This window comes from Lonchura striata, chromosome 26 (assembly GCF_046129695.1).
Source record: "Lonchura striata isolate bLonStr1 chromosome 26, bLonStr1.mat, whole genome shotgun sequence".
NCBI lineage: Eukaryota > Metazoa > Chordata > Aves > Passeriformes > Estrildidae > Lonchura > Lonchura striata.
The window spans coordinates 1,058,761-1,079,408 of NC_134628.1; the positions used below are offsets into that span (position 1 = coordinate 1,058,761).

The following is a 20,648-nucleotide window of genomic DNA, read 5'->3' on the forward strand; positions in this document are numbered from 1 at the left end:
CTGCGCTTCCCAGAGGGAAAATCCAGGCTCCAGCCCCTCAGGGCTCACCTTCCCCATTCTGTGCCCCCTTCACCCACCTTCGACTTCATGAAGAGCATGCTTGAGGATTTCTTCACTGCCATGGAGGGCCAGTCCTTGAGGGCTCTGCTGTGGGGTGCCCCACAGCCTCCATGGATGTCTGAGGGGTCCAGGATGAGGGGAGAGCTCTGTGAGGATTTGAAGCATTCCAAAGATTGGGGACTGCAGATTTGACTCCTCCAGGAGGGGCTGCACAGCCAAAGCAGTCCCCCAAAATCTGGGGCATGGCACAGATGCTCTCAGGGTGCCCACCCTGCCATCCCTGCGCTTCCCAGTGGAAAATCCAGGCTCCAGCCCCTCAGGGCTCTCCTGCCCCGCTCTGTGCCCCCTTCACTCCCTTGGGATGGCAGGAACCCCCCCCAGCAGCGCTGGCCACCGCACCCCGCGGCTGCTGGAGCTCCCTCTGCCCTCACGGCGTGCGCAGGAGAATTTTACAGCGACTTTGGGGAAATAAAGGCATTTTCAGCAGCGGGGGCCAGGCTGCCACGGGGTGCGGCACGCGGGGCGATGCCCACAGCACACGGACCCCACCGGCACCAACCCACCCCAGGGAGCCCCTGCGACCCCCGGGACCCCCCCTCAGCCCTGGTAGCCACCCCTGGCCCTTCACTCGCCCAACCTGCCCTGGCTCCCCCCTCCCCTGGGATGGTTCAGCCCCACCTGCCCCCCCCACCCCACCAAGGGAATGGTTCCTCCCTGCCCACCTGGACCCTCGATGGTACAGCCACCACCACCCCCCCATCCCCCGCCGCAGTGGTACAGCCCAAGCACCCCCGGCGCTCAGCCTAACTTGCTAGGTGCCGCTGCGCCTTGCCATTGGCCAGCGGGCGGGAGGGGGAGGAACGGAGAGCTGCGATTGGCCGGCGCGGCGCGGGGGGCGGGCCCGCGGGCCCGGGGCGGGCGGGGTTGGGTGCGCGGCGCGGCGGCGGGTCGGGCGCTGTGAGGGGAGGCAGGAAAATGGCGCTGACGCAGGGCACGAAGCGCAAAGTCTGCTACTACTACGATGGTGAGGAGCTGCGGGCACCCCCTCGGGGCTGCCGGGCCGCGGGGGAGCCGTCCTGGGGCGGGGGGGAGGGGGGGATGAGGGGGCATCGCGGACGGAGGAGGCGGGGGTGAGGGGTGAGGGGTCATGAGGCGGTAATGGAGAGGGGGGTGAGGGTAATGGGGTCACTGAGGGAGGATGGGGGTGCTGGGGGTGGGATGAGAGGTTGGTAATGGGGGATCGTTGGGGTCATGGAGGTGAGGGGGTTGAGAGGTTTTGGGATGGGTGTTGGGGGTATTGATGGGCGGGGACGGTCGGGGAATGGGGATCAGGGGTTGTGTGGGGTTTTTAATGGGGTTGAGAGGCGTAGGGAGCGTGTGGGGGGCATGGCAGGGGTATGGGGAGAGCTGGAGAGGAGAATGGGAAGAGTGGAGGGAGATCGGGGGGTGGGATGGGGAAATTTGGGAGATTGGGGGAAGATCAGGGGGTTGGGATGGGGAGATTTGAAGATTTGGGGGAAGATCAGAGGGATGGGATGGGGAAATTTGGGGTTTTGGGGGAAGATCAGGGGTTTGGGATAGGGAAATGTGGGGATTTGGGGGAAGATCAGGGGGATGGGGAAATTTGGGGATCTGGGGATTTGAGGGAGTATCAGGGAAATGTGGGGATTTGGGGGAAGGAACAGCGGGATGGGGAAATTTGGGGATCTGGGGATTTGAGGGAATATGGGGGAAATGTGGAGATCTGGAGGAAGATCAGGGGGATGGGGATTTGAGGGCATATCAGGGAAATGGGGGTTGGGATGGGGAAATGTGGGGATTTGGGGATTTGAGAGAAAACCAGGGAAATGTGGGGATTTGGGGGAAGATCAGGTGTTTGGGATGGGATGGGGAAATGTGGAGATCTGAGGATTTGGGAGATGGGAAAGGCTGGGAAGGGTCTGGGCTTGGTGAGAGGGGCTGGAGGCCAGGAGAGAGTCTTTTTGGGTGCTGAGGTGCTGGAGGAGGATTTTGGGCTCTGAGGAGGATGAGGCACTCCTGGGACAGCGTTTTTTTGGGGTCAGCAGGGGCCAAAAAGCTTTTGGGAGCCAGGGTGGCTGTGTGCAGGCAGCTCCTGCCAGGAGCATCCTCCAGCTGTGCCTCTGGAGTGTGGATGGTGGCTCCTTTTGGGGCTGCCTCAGCATCCCTGTGCAGCAGGGAAGGAACAAATCCCAAATCCCAAATCCCTGGCTGTCCTGTGGGGCTGAGCAATCCCAGTGCTGCCCCTCTCCCTTCCCCTGCTCCTTTTTCGCTGCCTCTGTGCTCACCTTGTGCCACAGGCCTTGTGCAATTCTCTGCTCCCACACGGTTTTTGGCCTGAAATCAAATAAAAAACTTCTTCTTGCTACTTTTTCCCCCTCTCTAAGGAAGGAGGCTTTTCCAAATCCTATGCTCAGAGCTTTTTTTTCCCCCTCTAAAAATGTCGTTTTTTTCCCTTCAAATAGGAGGTTCTCAGCCCTGCTGGGTTATAATTTTTAAAGGCATTGAATTATATCTGAAATATGAAATAAGCAGTTGTTTTGTTTGAAATGCTGCTGCCCTGCAGGTCTTTGCTGCACAAGAATTTCACCAATTTGGGTTCCATACTTTGTGGTGAGCTTTTAGTGCCATTTTTTAAATTTTTTTTTTTCCTTTTTACTGTTCTTTTCTGAGCAGCTTTTCAACGTCCACAGCTGAGGGGTAAAAAGCTGCTTTTACTGAGAGGAAATAAATAATTTGTTGATTGGAGCCTTTTCTTTTCCACGCTGGGAGGCTGGAACCAGCCTAACCTGCTGTGGGAATTCCCTGAATTTCATGGGATGAAGGAATTGGGGTCCTTCCCTGCACTCCTGAGTGGCTGAGGAAAGATTTGGGTGGAATTTCTCCATTCAGAGCCTCCTGATGGAGGGATTTGTTTAACCCCAGCAGAGCCTGCTCAGTTCACACTCCTTAATCTGCTCTGACGTCCAGGAGCAGCTGAGCTCATCCAGGGATCCACAGGGCTTGGGATGTGCTCAGCACAGGGAACAGGAGCTCAGGGTTGGCCCAGGGCATTCCCTGGACAGCTGATGGGGATTTTTGTAAAAGCTTCTCCGAGTTCTGTGCTTCTATTTCCTATGTACAGCCTCAAACATCTCTTACAAGTTCCCCAAATCTTGATTTAGAGGTAGTAAAATCCGTCCCTAAAACACGGCAGGATGGTTACACCAGCACGGGTTGCCAAAATGTGAGAAAACAGAATTATTTTCAGTGAGAAAAAAAGTGATTTTACCTGAAAAAAAAATTCTATTTACTGAAAGAACATCTCCCCAGAGCTCCACAGACAGGTCAATTCCAGCAGCAGACTTGCCTGGATGTGGGATTTGCACTTTTGGCATCTCATTTTCCTACCTGGAAATAGATCCATGTCCACAGGAGGAAGAAAAACTGCTTCTGCTGAAGGTGGAGAGTGGTGATGAAATGTGAATTCTCCCCTCTGAGTCACCGGCCAGACCGGCTTGGATCCCCTGCTTCCCAAAAGGAGCAGGAGTTGTTCCAGCCCAGGAACAGCTTGGGCTGGTTTCCCAGGAAAATGAAGCTTGGGAGAGATTCCTGCTCCCTGCAGCCAAATCAGGCAGAAATCTGAAAGGGAAATTCCTGTGAAATTCAGGGAAATGAGTGCCCCTGGGAAAGGAGGTGGAATAAAAACCCCATTTATCAGTGAGGTGTGAGCTCAGTTTGGAGGAGAAAATCCACGTGGGGAGGTGACTTTGTTCCCCATGTCCCATAAAACAATTCCTGGCGGGTGGCTGGAAAGGCCTGGGAATCCTCTGGAGGATTTGAAGGGATCAAAAGGGGTGAAACCAAGTGTGGAGCTGTAAAAGCAGAGCTGGGTGGTGTTTGCAGAGTCCAGAGTTCCCTGGATCCCGTTTCCCGTGGGTAAACAGGAGGAAAGTGAGGCACAGGCCGGGTGTTCCTGGGCTGAGTCATTGTCTGAGCTGGGATTAACTCCAGGGCTCCTGCTCCCTGCACCCCCTGGAACTTGGGGCCACTCAGCCCTGAGCTCCTCCGGCCCAAAATTTTGGAGATTTTCCCTCTGTGCTGCTGGAGTGGTTTGGGTTGGAAGCTGATCCAGCACCAGTGATCCAATTCCAGCCCCTTCCCTCCTGCTCCCTGCACCCCCTGGAACCTGGGGCACGTCCCTGCCACTCAGCCCTGAGCTCCTCTGACCCAAAATTTTGGAAATTCTCTTTCTGTACTGCCACAGCCATGGAATGGTTTGGATTGGAAGCTGCTCCAGCACCAATGATCCAATTCCAGCCCCTTCCCTCCTGCTCCCTGCACCCCCTGGAACCTGGAACCACTCAGCCCAGAGCTCCTCTGGCCCAAAATTTTGGAGATTTTCCCTCTGTGCTGCCACAGCCATGGAATGGCACCCCCTGGAACATGGGACACATCCCTGCCACTCAGCCCTGAGCTCCTGACCCAAAATTTTGGAGATTTTCCCTCTGTACTGCCACAGCCATGGAATGGTTTGGGTTGGAAACTGCTCTAGCACCAGTGATCCAATTCCAGCCCCTTCCGAAAGGCAGGGACACCTTGCACTGGTGGAATTCAAAATTCCCAACCCTGAATCCATGGATATCCCTGAGCCGGGAAGGTGGGAGAGGAGGAGAAACAAATCCCAGAGGAGCTGATGATTCCCTCTGCACTCCTTTCTGCTTCCAGGGGATGTTGGGAATTATTATTATGGCCAAGGACATCCCATGAAACCCCACAGGATCCGCATGACCCACAACCTCCTGCTCAACTATGGGCTCTACAGGAAGATGGAGATCTATGTGAGTTCTGCTGCTCATTATTGCATGTCACCATTCTTGTTTCAGGCTTTAATTGGAGCTTTTTCTCTGACAGGAAAGGAATAAACCCCAGTCAGTTGTACTGATGTATTTGTGGTTTCTTCTCAGGGGTGAAGTGAGGGGTTCTGTGCTTCAGAGAGGCTTTGGAGACTGGAAAACTGTTTTTTATCCTTGAAATTCAATTTATTTCCATTTTTGCATATGTAACACTCGCCAGCAGTGCCGTTCTTGCCCTCCAAATTCATTTTTTCTGATTTAACACTGCTGCTTTGATACTTTTCACAGCTCCTGGGGGTAAATCTGGGGCTGGAGGTGGGAATGAGGGGGGAATGAATCCCAGAGCAATCCTTGCTGTGTTGCTGTCCTTGCAGCGTCCTCACAAGGCCAATGCAGAGGAGATGACCAAGTACCACAGCGATGATTACATCAAATTCCTGAGGTCCATCCGCCCTGACAACATGTCTGAGTACAGCAAGCAGATGCAAAGATGTGAGTGATGCTGCAGCTGAAAATCTGGCAATCCCAGCCCAGCTCCAGAACTTTGGGATAAACTTCTCTCACTTCTTGTTCTCCTGACTTGGCTTTTTTAGATTTTTCTGGTGAATAAAGCATTTTTTAAAACAGGTTCTTCTCTCAGGCTAAAGGAGCTGAGGGAAATCCTTCGACCTGGTGGTATTTTGGTTTTTTCTCGTTGCCTAAATTCCTTTCCTGGCTTGGAGATGACAGAATTTTTCCATTTCTGACCTGTGTGGATTTTGTGTTAGTGCTCATCTTCAACCAGAAGAGTTGGAGCATTTAAAACCAGCAAATTAAAAAGCCCCAACCTCTCAATTCTGAAGGATTTTCAGGGCAGTGGCAGCTTGGAAATGGGGCATAATCATCAATACCTGATGATTTTATAGATTAATTGTGAGCTGATGTCTTGTTCCAACCTCTGCAATCCATGGAGAGGCTCTTTAATGGTACAGAAACCCGGATTTGGTGTCTCAGGCACTCTGAGCTGATGGCTTTTTTTGACAAAATAGATTTCTAACAAGCCCAGACAACCAGTGGGGAGAGCTCAAGCTTCATTTAAACAACATTTCACTCTTGGAAACCCCCTGGGAGCTGAAGGGGACAGATATTTCTGCACAAGGTTCATGATTAATACACACTGAAAGCCTCCCCCCAGTCCCTGATTTTCTTTAATCCACCAAATGACATCCAGCAAAATGGATTTTTTTACCCAAACTGATCTGTTTACCCCTGGAGCAGCCACAGCTCGTGAACACTCTGCTCTCTCTAGTGCTCAGTGTTTTCTGCACTGTTTTTATTCCTGAAAAAGCCAAAATGTGAAAATTAAACATACCAAGGATTGAGCTTTTCTTCAACAAAACCTGCTGGAAAGGGAATGAACAGTCTCTAATTCCATTTTTTGCATGCCAGACTTGGGCAGAGTAAATCAAAGGGCCTGAGGTTTAATTTCTTGTAATGAATAGCTATTTTTAATAGTGGAATTAATTACAGTAAAAATTTAGTGAAGGTGAAACTCCAGTTGTGCTGAGAAGCCAAAACTGTGATTTGAAGTTAGAGGCGTGTGCAAAGTGTCAGCCACACATTTCCATTGCATCATGTGATCACAGCATTTTGTTTAACACTTTTGGCCACTTTTCAAATCCAAATGTTGGTGTAAAATTTGGGGTTTATTTCTGCTTTTATTTGAACGACTCTTTTCCATTCTCTTCCAGTTAATGTTGGGGAGGACTGCCCTGTGTTTGATGGGCTCTTTGAGTTCTGTCAGCTCTCTGCTGGAGGCTCTGTTGGTAAGATCACAGATCCTGTGTGTTTTTTATTGTGTTTCATATTCTGTCTCTGCGAACCTGTTGTTGATTTAACAACGAAATCCAGATTTCTCCAAGCTTTGCCTGTTGAATTCCTTTCCATTTGTTAATCACTAGTTTGGGTTACATCACTGCAGGTGTGAATGGCTCTGTAACATCACCAGTGAGTTAAAGCAAAAACAAAAAATTAAAAACAGAGTTAAAACAAAACCACAACAGCACGGTTAAATTGAAAAAAAAAAAAACAAAAAAACAAAACCAACTTGAGCTTTACATTGAAATAAAAGTTGTAAAAGTCTCACTCTGAGCAGGCACAACCAGGAAAGGAAAGACCAGGGTGATTTAGCTGCTGTTCTTAAAAAACCACAACTCTGGACATGAGGCAAAGCAGAAACTGAAAGGTTTGAGAGCTGGAACATTGAAATGTTTTTTTATTTTCTCACAAGTCCCAGCAAAGCTGTTTGTGTGCACAGCCTGAGAGCTTTGTGGCTGTGCTGCCACAATGACACCTCCAGCCTGTATTTCCTGTGCCAGCAGCTCCCCAGCACTGACTGCAGCAGGTTCTGAAGCAGCTCCGTGCTCCCTCTGCTCCCAGGCTGGAGAATTCCACAGAATTCCTGGTTTTTTTGGATCCTGGCAGATTGCAGAACGTGCACAAAGTTGGTGGAAGGGGCTGGGGGAGGAGAACTTCCACTCAATGACCTGAATTTATCTCAGCTAAAACCTTGATCTCTTCAGGCCTCTGAGAAATCCTGATTTTCTCCCTTGTGGCCCCAGCTGCCTGCTGGGTTTGTGGGGATTTTCCTGCTCTGAGGCAGAAGTGGGAACGATGAGAAATATTTAATGAGAGAAATCTTAGATGATGAGAAACATTTCCTGTTTTCCCTTGCTTTGTGGGGACACCCAGAATCAAACCCTTGAGGTAAAACAGAAACTTTAAGGAATTTAGAGATTTTAGAGGAGCTAAGATTTTAGTTAGAGATAAGCCTTACTAGAGTTAATTAAAATAAATTAGTAGGTCTTGGTGAAGTTCAGAGTTAGTAGTTAACTAATAACTGATTGCTTGTCAGCACAATGTTGAGTTAGCTGGGTTTATAATGAAGAATACACAAACTGACAAAGAGCTTTTAGAACATCAGACAATTGTGGCCTCCTCTGTTCTGAAACCAACTGAAGACAAGGAATGAGAGTTCTACCAAGAGTTCATTTGTCATATTGGCATTGGAAAGGCAGAAAGGTCAGGAGGAGGAAGACTTCATTGACTTCCTCATCTTGGGACCCCTCCCCATGAAAGGGACACCGACCCATTCCAAGGAAAAAATTAAGCATGCTTAATAACTTTTTGAAATTATTAGCATAGGAAGTGAGGAAGGGGATGTACCAAAATGATGAATATGTATTTGTATTTTGGGTATTCAATACCTGGATGGATAAAAGGGTTCTGTAATCACCTGGAAAGTGTGGTGTGGACACAATAAACACACACTTTCTAACTTTAAACTGTTAGAGAGTTTTTGTCCATCAAAGTTGGATATCAGTACTAGATCAATATCCATATTTAAGAATTCAGAGCAGGAGCTTTGTAAACAGACACTTTTGAACTTTAAACTGTTAGAGAGTTTTTGTCCATCACAGTTGGGTATCAGTACTAGATCAATAATCATATTTCCTTAATAATTCAGACATTGTAGCTTTGTAAACACACACTTTCCAATGTTAAACTGTTAGAGAGTTTTTGTCCATCACAGCTGGGTATCTGTTCTAGATCAATATCCATATTTCTTTAATAATTCAGAAATTGTAGCTTTGTAAACACACACTTTCTAACTTCAAACTGTTAGAGAGTTTTTGTCTGTCACAGTTGGGTATTGTCCTAGATCAATATCCAGGTTTCTTTAAGAATTCCCACCGACCCATTTCAAGGAAGAAACTACACATGCTGAATAGTTTTTGAAATTATTAGCCTATGAAATGAGGAAGGGGGTGTACCAAAATAATGAATATGTATTTTGGGTATTCAATACTTGGATGGATAAAAGAGTGAATGCTCTCCAATCACCTGAAAGGCACGGTGTGTATTTGGGAACTATCCCACACACAATAAACATAAACTTTCTAACTTCAAACTGTTACAGAATTTCTGTCCAGCACAGTTGGGTATTGGTACTAGATCAATATCCGTATTTCTTGAAGAATTCAGAGCAGGAGCTTTGTAAACACACAGTTTCTAACTTTAAAGTGTTACAGAGTTTTTGTGTATCACTGTTGGGTATCGGTTCTAGATCAATATCCAGATTTGTTAAATAATTCAGAGCAGGAGCTTTGTAAACACACACTTTCTAACTTTAAACTGTTATAGAATTTTTGTCCATCACAACTGAGTATCGGTACTAGATCAATATCCATGTTTCTTTAATAATTCCGAAATTGTAGCTTTGTAAACACACACTTTCTAACTTTAAAGTGTTACAGAATTTTTGTCCATCACAGATGTGTATTGGTACTAGATCAATATCCAGATTTCTTTGAGAACTCAGAGCAGGAGCTTTTGGAGCCCCACACAGCCCGGGGAGGAGCCCCCCAGGCTGTGTCTCTCCCCTCCCTGTGATCTCTGTGATCCCTCTCCCCTCCCTGTGATCTCTCTCTCTCCCTGTGATCTCTCCCTCCGATCTCTGTCTCCCTGTGATCTCTGTGATCCCTGTGCTCTCTCCCCGTGCTCTCTCTCCGTGATCTCTGTGATCTCTGTGATCTCTATGCTCTCTCCCTGTGATCTCTGTGATCCCTGTGCTCTCTCCCCATGCTCTCTCCCTGTGATCTCTGTGATCCCTGTGCTCTCTCCCCATGCTCTCTGTGCTCTCTGTGCTCTCTCCCTGTGATCTCTGCCTGTGATCTCTGTGATCCCTGTGCTCTCTCCCCATGCTCTCTGTGCTCTCTGTGCTCTCTCCCTGTGCTCTCTCCCCGTGATCTCTCCCTGTGCTCTCTCCCCATGCTCTCTGTGCTCTCTCCCCGTGATCTCTGTGACTCTGTGATCTCTGTGCTCTCTCCCCGTGCTCTCTGTGACTCTGTGATCTCTGTGCTCTCTCCCCATGCTCTCTGTGCTCTCTCCCCGTGCTCTCTGTGACTCTGTGATCCCTGTGCTCTCTCCCCGTGCTCTCTGTGATCTCTGTGATCTCTGTGCTCTCTCCCCGTGCTCTCTCCCCGTGCTCTTAGTGACTCTGTGATCCCTGTGCTCTCTCCCTGTGATCTCTGTGATCTCTGTGCTCTCTGTGCTCTCTCCCTGTGATCTCTGTGATCTCTGTGCTCTCTGTGCTCTCTCCCTGTGATCTCTGTGACTCTGTGATCCCTGTGCTCTCTCCCCGTGCTCTCTGTGCTCTCTCCCCGTGCTCTCTGTGCTCTCTCCCTGTGCTCTCTGTGACTCTGTGATCTCTGTGCTCTCTCCCCATGCTCTCTGTGCTCTCTCCCCGTGCTCTCTGTGACTCTGTGATCTCTGTGCTCTCTCCCCATGCTCTCTGTGCTCTCTCCCCGTGCTCTCTGTGACTCTGATCCCTGTGCTCTCTCCCCATGCTCTCTGTGCTCTCTCCCCATGCTCTCTGTGCTCTCTCCCCGTGCTCTCTGTGACTCTGTGATCCCTGTGCTCTCTCCCCGTGCTCTCTCCCCGTGCTCTCTGTGACTCTGTGATCCCTGTGCTCTCTCCCCGTGCTCTCTCCCCGTGCTCTCTGTGCTCTCTCCCTGTGATCTCTGTGACTCTGTGATCCCTGTGCTCTCTCCCCGTGATCTCTGTGACTCTGTGATCCCTGTGCTCTCTCCCCGTGCTCTCTGTGCTCTCTCCCCGTGCTCTCTGTGATCTCTGTGCTCTCTCCCCGTGCTCTCTGTGATCTCTGTGCTCTCTCCCCGTGCTCTCTGTGCTCTCTCCCCGTGCTCTCTGTGATCTCTGTGCTCTCTCCCCATGCTCTCTGTGCTCTCTCCCCGTGCTCTCTGTGACTCTGATCCCTGTGCTCTCTCCCCATGCTCTCTCCCCGTGATCTGTGACTCTGTGACTCCGTGCTCTGTCCCCGCTGTGTCCCGCAGCCAGCGCGGTGAAGCTGAACAAGCAGCAGACGGACATCGCCGTGAACTGGGCCGGGGGCCTGCACCACGCCAAGAAATCCGAGGCGTCCGGCTTCTGCTACGTCAACGACATCGTGCTGGCCATCCTGGAGCTGCTCAAGTACGGCCTCGGGCGCTCGTCCTTCCCTCCGCTCTGCCCCAAAATGGATCCTGGGACACGGGGGAAATCCAAAAGGGATTTGGGGGAATATGATAGGATTGATTTGATTTATATGATATGATGATAGGATATGATATGATATAAAATATAATATAATATGAAATTATATGAAATTATATGCAATAATATAATATGAAATAATATAATATGCTATAATATGCTATAATATGCTATAATATGCTATAATATGCTATAATATAATATAATATAATATAATATAATATAATATAATATAATATAGTATAATATGCAATAATATAATATAATGTAATATAATGTAATATAATATAATGTAATGTAATGTAATATAATGTAATATAATATAATATAATGTAATATAATATAATATAATGTAATATAATATAATATATAATATAATATAATATAATTAATATAATATAATATAATGTAATATAATATAATATAATATAATATATTTACTACATATATTATTATATACTAATATATTGCTATATATAATATATTAGTATTTATTAGTATTATATTATATTATTATATAATATATATTACTATTAGTATATTTTAGTATTATAAAATTATAATATATAATTATATAGTTACAGTCTCTATTAAAGTATATATATTATATAATAATATTATATATAATATAATATATACTATTATATCATTGATATATAAAATACATAATATTATATACTTACATAACAATACATTATATAAGTATAACGTATACTTTATATGTAAGAATAGTAATAAATATAGAAAATATAATAATTAAAAATATATAAATATAATTATTCTAATATATAATTATATATTTTTATTAAATATTTTATTACTTATTATAAACAATTATAATATGTCTACTATTATAATTAATATAATACTTATAGTACAGTAAATAAGACATAAATTATATTTATTATAAATAAATTAAATTTTAATTTTGGGGATTAGAAATAGATCCCAGCTCCTCTGGGATTTCTTTCTCCCCCTGCAGTGGCTGGCACAGGGATACCCACGGGTGCAGGGCTCACCCTCCAATTCTCACAGGAATTTGGAATACCCCCAATGCAAGGTTTGCCCCAGCAGGAGGTTGAGGATTTTTGGAGCTTTTTGGGTGTCACATTTATTTTGCCCCAGCAGGAGCAGGGGATTTTTGGAGCTTTTTGGGTGTTACATTTTTATTTTGCCCCAGCAGGAGGCAGAGGATTTTTGGAGCTTTTTGGCTGTTACATTTTTTCCCCGCTGTTCTTTGTCCCACCCATGGCTCTGTGACAGCTTCTGGCTCCAGGCAAACCTCACTGTGGGAGGCTTGGGCAGAAAAATGTGCAGAAAAATGTGCCTAAAAATGCACTTTAGTGGCCGAATCTGCCCAAACTGAATGTGAAACAAACTCAGCAGCAAAAGTCACTTTTATTTTCTGTTCCACTGCTGTCCCTTCCCTGCAGCTCCTTCCCCTGCCAATCCTGGCCTGAATTCCGTGCTCTCTCCCAGTTTCCTCTGCTTGGAGGCACTTTTTCCTCGGAATAAATGCAATATTCTGATTTTTTCCAGGTACCACCAGCGGGTGCTGTACATTGACATCGACATCCACCACGGGGATGGGGTGGAGGAGGCTTTTTACACCACAGACAGGGTCATGACCGTGTCCTTCCACAAATACGGAGAATATTTCCCAGGAACTGGGGACCTGAGGGTGAGAGCCACCAAAACCCCCAGGAAATTTGGGCTTTTCTCCAGCTGTCCTAGCTGTCCCTGTGTGACAGTGGTCAGAGGGGTGGGTGGGCATTTTTTAAACCCAAATCTTTGCTCTCAGTCTCTCTGGTGCTCACCAAAATGACTCTGAAAGGGACATTTTGGTCACCTCGCAGCCCCAGCTTGGTGACACAAACTCTTGGGTGAAGGTTTCTCAGGGAGTGGATTTTTATTGGCATTTCCTGCTGTGACTCAGAGTGTCACCTGTGCCTTGTGACAGAGCTCCTCAGGAGTGAAAAGTTCCTTTATTTATTTTTATAGGATTTTTTACAGGACCAGTGGTATTTTTTAATCTAAATCCTCTCATCTTTCACTCAGGATTTTTATTTTTTCAACCGTGCCAAGAGCTTGGTGCTGCACCAGAAATGAAATAACTATTTTTAATAAACCACTTTGGGTGTGAGATTGATAAAAAGAAACATTAAAACAGATAATTTTTTAGTGTAGCATATTTTATTTTTATTTTAAAGTAAAATGAACCGATTCAATGACTGCTCTGACCAGCCCGGTAGGCTGCTGCGCGTCTCTGCAGTAAATCGTTAATATTTAACAATATTCATTCCTCTGGCTTAATATCTGGATTAGACTGTGTTCCGAGGTTCTTTTCCCATTTTGGGGCAGAATTTGGGTTTCTGGTGAGCTCTGGTTCCCCTCTCACCCCACAGGACATCGGGGCAGGCAAAGGGAAGTACTACGCTGTCAATTACCCGCTGCGGGACGGCATCGACGACGAGTCCTACGAAGCCATTTTCAAACCTGTAAGTGAAGCCTCTTCTGCTCAGGGATCCTCTGTGCCTCCCTCTTTGTCCTTAGGACCATTCTTTGGGAGATTTTATTGAGTTTTTGCATTTTTTTTCTCTCACCAAGGGCGCTGTGTAGGGATACAAAAAGGTGAAAGACTTTACAAAGTGCAAAAAGGCCCCAGAAAGTCAACATAAAGCTGAGAAAGGCTGGGAAATTTCAAAACCTTCTCATGGGAAGCTAGGAAAGTAAGAACCAAATGATTTCAAAACCTTCTCATGGGAAGCTAGGAAAGTAAGAACCAAATTATTTCAAAACCTTCTCATGGGAAGCTAGGAAGCTAAGAACCAAGTGATTACATTTATATTTATCATAAGGAACAAGAAAGAACAAGAACTTTTTGATAGCTTGGAATGTGAAAAAAGTCCTAGAGATAGGCTTTGCAAAGATAGAAAAAGTTTCAATCTCATATAATGAATTATTGTGTATTGTTTGAGGTTCACAGAAGTCCTTTTGTTAAACCCACGTGGCTCCTTTTATTGGTTAGAGTATAATGGCTTTGCACCTTTTATGCTGTTGGTTCCAAGAATATGCAGAAAAAGAAAATACGCCAGCCCCTCTCTGATGTGGATTTGCATGGATGTTGTTGTTTCTGTCTCCTGCTTTTTGCTTGCTTGATACAGACAGATAATAAATCCTGAGTGAGCATCCAGCCAGGGTCCCACCCCGTTTGTGAGACAGAGTGATCCACCAGTCCCCCAACAATCGGGCTCTGTGTGGGAGCTCCTCGGTGTCAGGGCACCAGGGATGGTGTCACCGTCCCTGTGCTGCTGTGACAGCGGCCTGGGGCAGGGGCTGACAGGACTTTGATGTTCAGGTGATCTCCAAGGTGATGGAGACGTTCCAGCCCAGCGCCGTTGTCCTGCAGTGCGGCTCCGATTCCCTGTCTGGGGACAGGCTGGGCTGCTTCAACCTCACCATCAAAGGTAGGAGCTGCCCTGCCACGGGCCCTCGAGGCTCCCAAATCCCAAAATTGGGTTAAAAAACCCATTTATTTCACCCCCTCTGCTCAAAGAAATTAATCCCTTTTGGGAACAGATCCCCGATTTTGGTTTCCTTGCCTAAAACACGGAATTTTGGGATATTCCCACCTACCTCGAGGCTCAGGAGGATGCTGATGCTCCCAAATCCCCTTCAAAAATGAGGGCGGGATTCCCTGGGAAAATTGGCATTTATGCCATGAGCGTGTGTTGGAATCTGTGGTATTGATGATTCTGAAATTGCAAAAATTCTCTGTCTTTTAGCCCCGCTGCCAAAGAAGTAATAATTAATCTGTGCTGGTTTCCAGGTTGTTTATTCTGTTTATCTCTCACATGTTCTGCTGCCCTGCCCAGCTCTGTCCTGCAGGGCAGCGTGTGGGGCTCTGCCCTCAGTGGGATGTGACAAACATTAAATACCAGAAACTCCCTGGGCTGCATTTACAATAACGTGCCAATATCTGTCACCTCCGTTGGACAGTGTGTCCCCAGCCTGAACCAACAGAAAAATGCCAACAGCACAGTGAGACATGGAGGGCATGAAGAAGGAGAAAAAGGACAAGGCACACCCAATTTCCTCCAGCTTGTCCCCTTTGGACCCCTCATCTAGAATCCTAAAATTTTGCTTTTGCACCCGTGCCACACTTAATTATTACTGATATCAAACACTCAGAGCTGGTAATTGATCCTGTAAGATTGAAAACTCTTTTCCATGGCCAGAGATCACAGCCAGTGTCTCTGGGCGCTCACAGAGCCCCCAGAGACACTGTCTGTGATCTCTGTCCATGGGTTCTCTGCCAGGGTCCCAGACCTGCCAGGGATTCCCACAAGTGTGCCCTCATTTCTTTGTGCTGCAGGCCACGCCAAGTGTGTGGAGTTTGTGAAGAGCTTTAACCTGCCCATGCTGATGCTGGGAGGAGGGGGGTACACGATCCGCAACGTGGCTCGCTGCTGGACCTACGAGACCGCCGTGGCTCTGGACACTGAGATTCCCAATGGTAACTCCCCCTGTGCCAAAGACCTCCCTGGGTCCAAGGTGGCTCCGTGTGGTGGAAAAATCTCTCCTCCAACCCCTGCTTCTAAAGAAAGGCTCAGCAGTCTCTTGTTTGGTCTCAAGGCAGTTTATTGCAAGTTATCTAAGAGATTTTCTCCTGGGGCTGCTGTGGTTTGCTCACAGCTCAGGCAGAGGCACACACACACCCTGACATCCTCTCTGACCCCGACTGCTTCTTCTCTCCCTGCCAGGGCTGCTGCTGTCTTTTACATGGCACATTACATGTTACATGTTCACAGTTTTCCCCAATGCCTATTACCTATAGTAAATGGTGCTTTTCTATCTTTTATATGGTACATTACGTGTTACAGGTTACAGTTTTTCCCCAATGCCCATTATCTATATTAAATGGTGATTTTCTATCTTTTATATGGTACATTACGTGTTACATGTTTACAGTTTTTCCCAATGCCCATTACCTATATTAAATGGTGCTTTTCTACTCTAAACCAACCTGTGAGTGCCAACATCACCAAGAACATGGAGGTGAGGAAGGAGAAAGAGGGAGGACAGGGCAGGCCCAAATCCCAAATCCATCTTAAACCCTCTGACCCCCATGTACAAAACCAAAACCCCCCTGTACAGCACTCAAAAATTCTTCCCTCTACTTTGTGACTACTTCTACTCCAATATCTAAACTTTTGTGACTTCTTGTTCTTCCTGCAAGGTTGGTAAATCATTCCATGGCTCAAACCCAAAATCACAGCTGTTTCCAGCTGTGCCAGGGTCTCAAATGCTTCTGACCTGGGTCTGGAACCTCCAAAAATGTCTGAGGGACATTTTGAGTTCCAACATCCCTGGAGCAGCAGGGCTGGGCAGCACTGGTACCCCCAGGAGCTCAGGGACCTGCTGCCATTGTTACCTCTGCATCATCCCTTCTGCACTCCTGAGTGCTGTAGCTATTCCTGCTGATAATTCAGTGTTAATTATCATTAATTCCCCCCCAGAACTTCCATACAACGACTACTTTGAGTACTTTGGGCCAGACTTCAAGCTGCACATCAGCCCCTCCAACATGACCAACCAGAACACCAACGAATACCTGGAGAAAATCAAGTGAGTGCTGGGGGAACGAGCCTTCCACGGGGGCTGGTGGCCTTGGGTGGCCCCTGGTGACAAAGTGTCCTTCCCTGGCTGGCTCCAGGCAGCGGCTCTTCGAGAACCTGAGGATGCTCCCTCACGCTCCCGGGGTCCAGATGCAGCCAATTCCTGAGGATGCTGTGCAGGAGGACAGTGGGGATGAGGAGGAGGATGATCCTGAAAAACGCATTTCCAGTAGGTGCTGGGAATTGAATTGTGCTGGGAAAAGCCCAAAGCTGAGCAGGATCCTTGAGCTCTTCACGAGGAGGATGTAGGGGTTTAAACGCAGTTCTGACTCCAGGATTTATCTCCCTTGGTTTGTGGGAACAGCCAGAGCCAAACCCTTGGGGTGGAGCTTTGTGGAGCCCCCAAAAACCCGGGCGGGGGGCTGGAGCTTCACCTCAGGCTCTGTGCCAGGGTTTAAACTCTGGTTTTAACCTCTGTTTTAACCCATATAGGGACACACCCTGCTCCTGCTGGGTGCTGACCCCACAGGTCTCACAGACCCCACAGGTCCCACAAATCCCTACAGACCCCACAAACCCCATACACCACACAGACCCCACAGATCTGAATCCATTCCCACCTCCCTGCTGGATTTTTGTAGGACAGAGCCCTGCAGGATCTCTCCTGCCTCCATAATGGGAACAACTTTGGTTTTTCAAGGGAGAACTCCAGCAGTTGCTGAGTGCTGGGCCAGAATCCTTGGCAGAATCCTGGGTGTGATCCCAGCAGTGAGAAGTGGAGTTTTCTACCCAGCTTGGCCCTTGGGATGTGGCAGACAGATTTGGCAGTGGCAGGTTGGTTCTAAACCTGCTCTCAGGTCTAGACTGTGCCTAATCCAAGTTGTCCACATGGTCTTGGAGCAGGTGGGAAGGGACGAGTTCAGAGATGCAGCAAATCCCACAAAAAAAAAATGCTTTTGTGGTGGCCTAATCCTGATTTCTGTGAGCTCCACGTGCTGGGAACCTCCTGATGTTGAAAATCTGCTCAGCCAAGCTCTGTCCTCTCCCCTTGCAGTCCGAAATTCCAACAAGAGAATATCCTGTGACGAGGAATTCTCCGACTCCGAGGACGAGGGGGAGGGAGGGCGCAAGAACGTCGCCAACTTCAAAAAAGCCAAACGTGTGAAGGCAGAGGAGGAGAAGGAGGAAGAGGAGAAGAAAGGTGAGCAGCAGAGCTGGCACCTCCTGCAATTCTGCCTGGAATTTTTCCCCCTGCACTGCTCTGTGTCTTTAATTTTATTTTATTTTATTTTATTTTTTTCCCAGATGAGAAGGAAGAGGAAAAAGCAAAAGAGGAAAAAGCACCAGCAGCACCAGCAGCACCAGCAGCAGCAGAACCCAAAGGGTGAGCCTGGCTCCTGCCCATGCCCAGGGGGTTTGGGAGCATTTGAGGGGCTGATGTGACAATTTGGGTGGCACTTTGGGTAGGTTTGTCACAGGTTCCTCATTGGAAGAAATTTGCAGGTCTGAAAAATCAAAACACTGCTCTTTCCTTCAGCAGTACGTTAAAAAATTAAATTCTATTAAATTCTATTAAATTTTAGCTGAAAATGAACCAGATAAGCAACACTTTTAAGCCTTGTTGTTAGCTCCAAACCCAAATTGTTGATTTAAACCAAATCTTTTTCTTTTTTGCTTCCCCAGGGTGAAGGAAGAGACAAAATCCACCTGAGCGGCTGCAGCTCGTCGTAGGCTGAGCTCCTGGGCTGCCTCCTCCCCACAGGATTTCTATTTTATATATGTTTTCTGTATATATTTCTATATAATTGTATAAATGACTGGAGAACTGTAAATTATTCCTTGCTGCACTCCACTGGGAGCAGCCCAGCTTTGGTGACCAGGGAGTTTCACCCTTTGCCTTCCACTGCCCCTCCTTGGTGTGGCTCTAAAAACACAAAAATCACTTAAATCACTTCCACCCTTCCCCCTCTCCTCTGAAATAACCTTTAAAAAATAATAATTTAAGTAGAAGTAGTGTCTGCATTTCAGGTTAGCTGGAAAGATGGCCATCAATTCTTGCTTTTCCTCGATTTTTTTTTTTTTGGGTGTTGTTTTTAATGGGAGAATTCCCAAACCTGGGAGAGACTTTTGTGGTTTTCAGCTGGATTCCACCACGACAAAAGAAAAAACAAAACAAGGAAAAAAACCAAAAAAACAACAAAATCCTGCCACTTCTCAGGGTCAAAATTATGCAGTTCTTGAAGAGAGTTGGCTCCAACCTGCAGCAAACTTGGGGAAAGAGATGAAGCAGCTGAAAAGAAACCTGAAAAGTCTTTTTTTAAAAATTTTTTTTTAAATTATTATTTTTAAAGTGAATCAACCCCAGAACCCAGAACTGGAAAATGTCAAATTAAAATCACCTTTAGGGGGTGATTCAGTTTTCTGATCCAGGGAGTGTGGCAGCATTTGATGCACCTCGAGGGAGGGAAGGGATTTTTTAATCTGGTTTTTTATGCCCCTCTCTGGGTGGGGAGAAAATTCCTCTTTTAGCTTCATTTTCCTCCTGAAATCCCCTCAAAGCCAGCCCAGAGCCCGGCTGGCAGCTTTTCCTCACGCGTGTCCCTAAAAATCCGATTTTTCCCTGATTTTTAAGCCAAGTTTTCCTACTGAATTTCCCTCCCAATAAATCCCAATTTTTATCCTTCTGAGAGAACAGCAGATGGGGCTCCTCCCACCCCCTCAAATCTCCTTTGTGACTTTTCACCTCTCCCTTTCTACAGCTGAGCTTTTTCAGAGAGGAGGGGGAAAAAAAATAAAAAACAACTTTTGGCAAGGCGAGAAATTCTGATTTTTAATTTTTAATTTTTTTTTTTTTTAATTTTAATTTTTTCAGGCTGCTCTCCTTTCTCAGGGGGATCCCTCCGGAATTCCAGAGGTTCTGCACCTCCCACGGGAGCACTGCTGAGGGTTTCAACTCCAATAATGCTGCTAAAACTTCACACAGGTTTCTTTTACAAATTGTTTTATTTTTTTAACTCGTTTTTTTTTTTTTCCCCACCTCTCACCATTTTTTTTCATTTTGATTTTCCCACCTCACCGTGGAGTTTTTTTTAGTCTCTTTTTCTGAGTGATGTTTTCACTCTGATTTTCAGTGTTTTAAGACAGAGATCAGTGTAACTTCGTGTCTGGGGAACAGGGGAGGGAGGGGAGAAAAAAAAATCTATTGTGGTTTTTTAAAGATGCGTTTATTTTGAATTTTCAGAACCTTTGTAATAAAACTGCTCCATTTCTATGCTTGGTGTCAGCCTGGCCTGCTTTTTCCTTAATTAATTCATTTTCAGAGCTGGTCTTGGATCTCATGGAGATCCCAACCAAAAAAAAAAAAAGAAAAATTTAGAGGTGGAATTAAAATTTAGGAAAAAAAATAAGGCATTAATTCCCTCCTCCTTTGAGGAATGTTGGTTTAATTCCATAATCCCATCCACTAAAATATTTCATTTATTTATTTATCCCACACCTGAACAACTGCTTGAATCTCTCGTAAAATAACAAAAATCTCTTGTAAAATAACAAAAAATTGTTATTTTTTAGTCAATTATTTGGGTTTGGTTTTTTTTTTTTTTTTTAACCTTATCCCCAAGTGTTTTTACAAAACACCCTTGAGATTTTTCCCTGGAAAAAGAAACCCAAAATGTGAGAGATTTTGGGGATTTTTTTTCTTTTTTTTGCTGAATGCCTCACCTGGGTGGTTTTATTCCCAAATTCCAGCTGGCTCTGAGCAAATTGGGAATAAAATTTGGGATAAACCAAAAAAGCGATGGGAAGGGATGGACTTCATTCACCTTTTGGGCTGAATTGATTTTATCCAAAATCCAAGAGGATAAAAATTCCATTTTTTAATTAGCAGCAGCTCCATTGTGGAGCTGAGTGCTGATCCCACCTGAAATGGCCACAAAACCCCAAATCTGCTCTTTTTGGAGTGAAAAAAAGCAATTTTTGTGTGTGTGCTCAGCGGGCTTTGGGTGCTGGAAGCTCCATCCTCCCTCCC

General features: G+C 46.3%; 1 protein-coding gene across 1 annotated transcript; it reads left to right on the forward strand.

Moving 5' to 3' along the window:
* Positions 1-977: 977 nt before the first annotated feature.
* HDAC1 (histone deacetylase 1) lies at positions 978-19,892 on the forward strand. The gene is made up of 14 exons (XM_077788544.1): positions 978-1,084; positions 4,786-4,898; positions 5,288-5,405; positions 6,644-6,718; positions 10,805-10,943; positions 12,543-12,684; positions 13,409-13,501; positions 14,362-14,470; positions 15,379-15,519; positions 16,523-16,631; positions 16,720-16,850; positions 17,676-17,822; positions 17,927-18,005; positions 18,305-19,892. Exons 1-14 carry the CDS (start codon positions 1,036-1,038, stop codon positions 18,330-18,332), a joined length of 1,473 nt encoding a protein of 490 aa, XP_077644670.1. The 5' UTR covers positions 978-1,035; the 3' UTR covers positions 18,333-19,892.
* Positions 19,893-20,648: the final 756 nt, after the last annotated feature.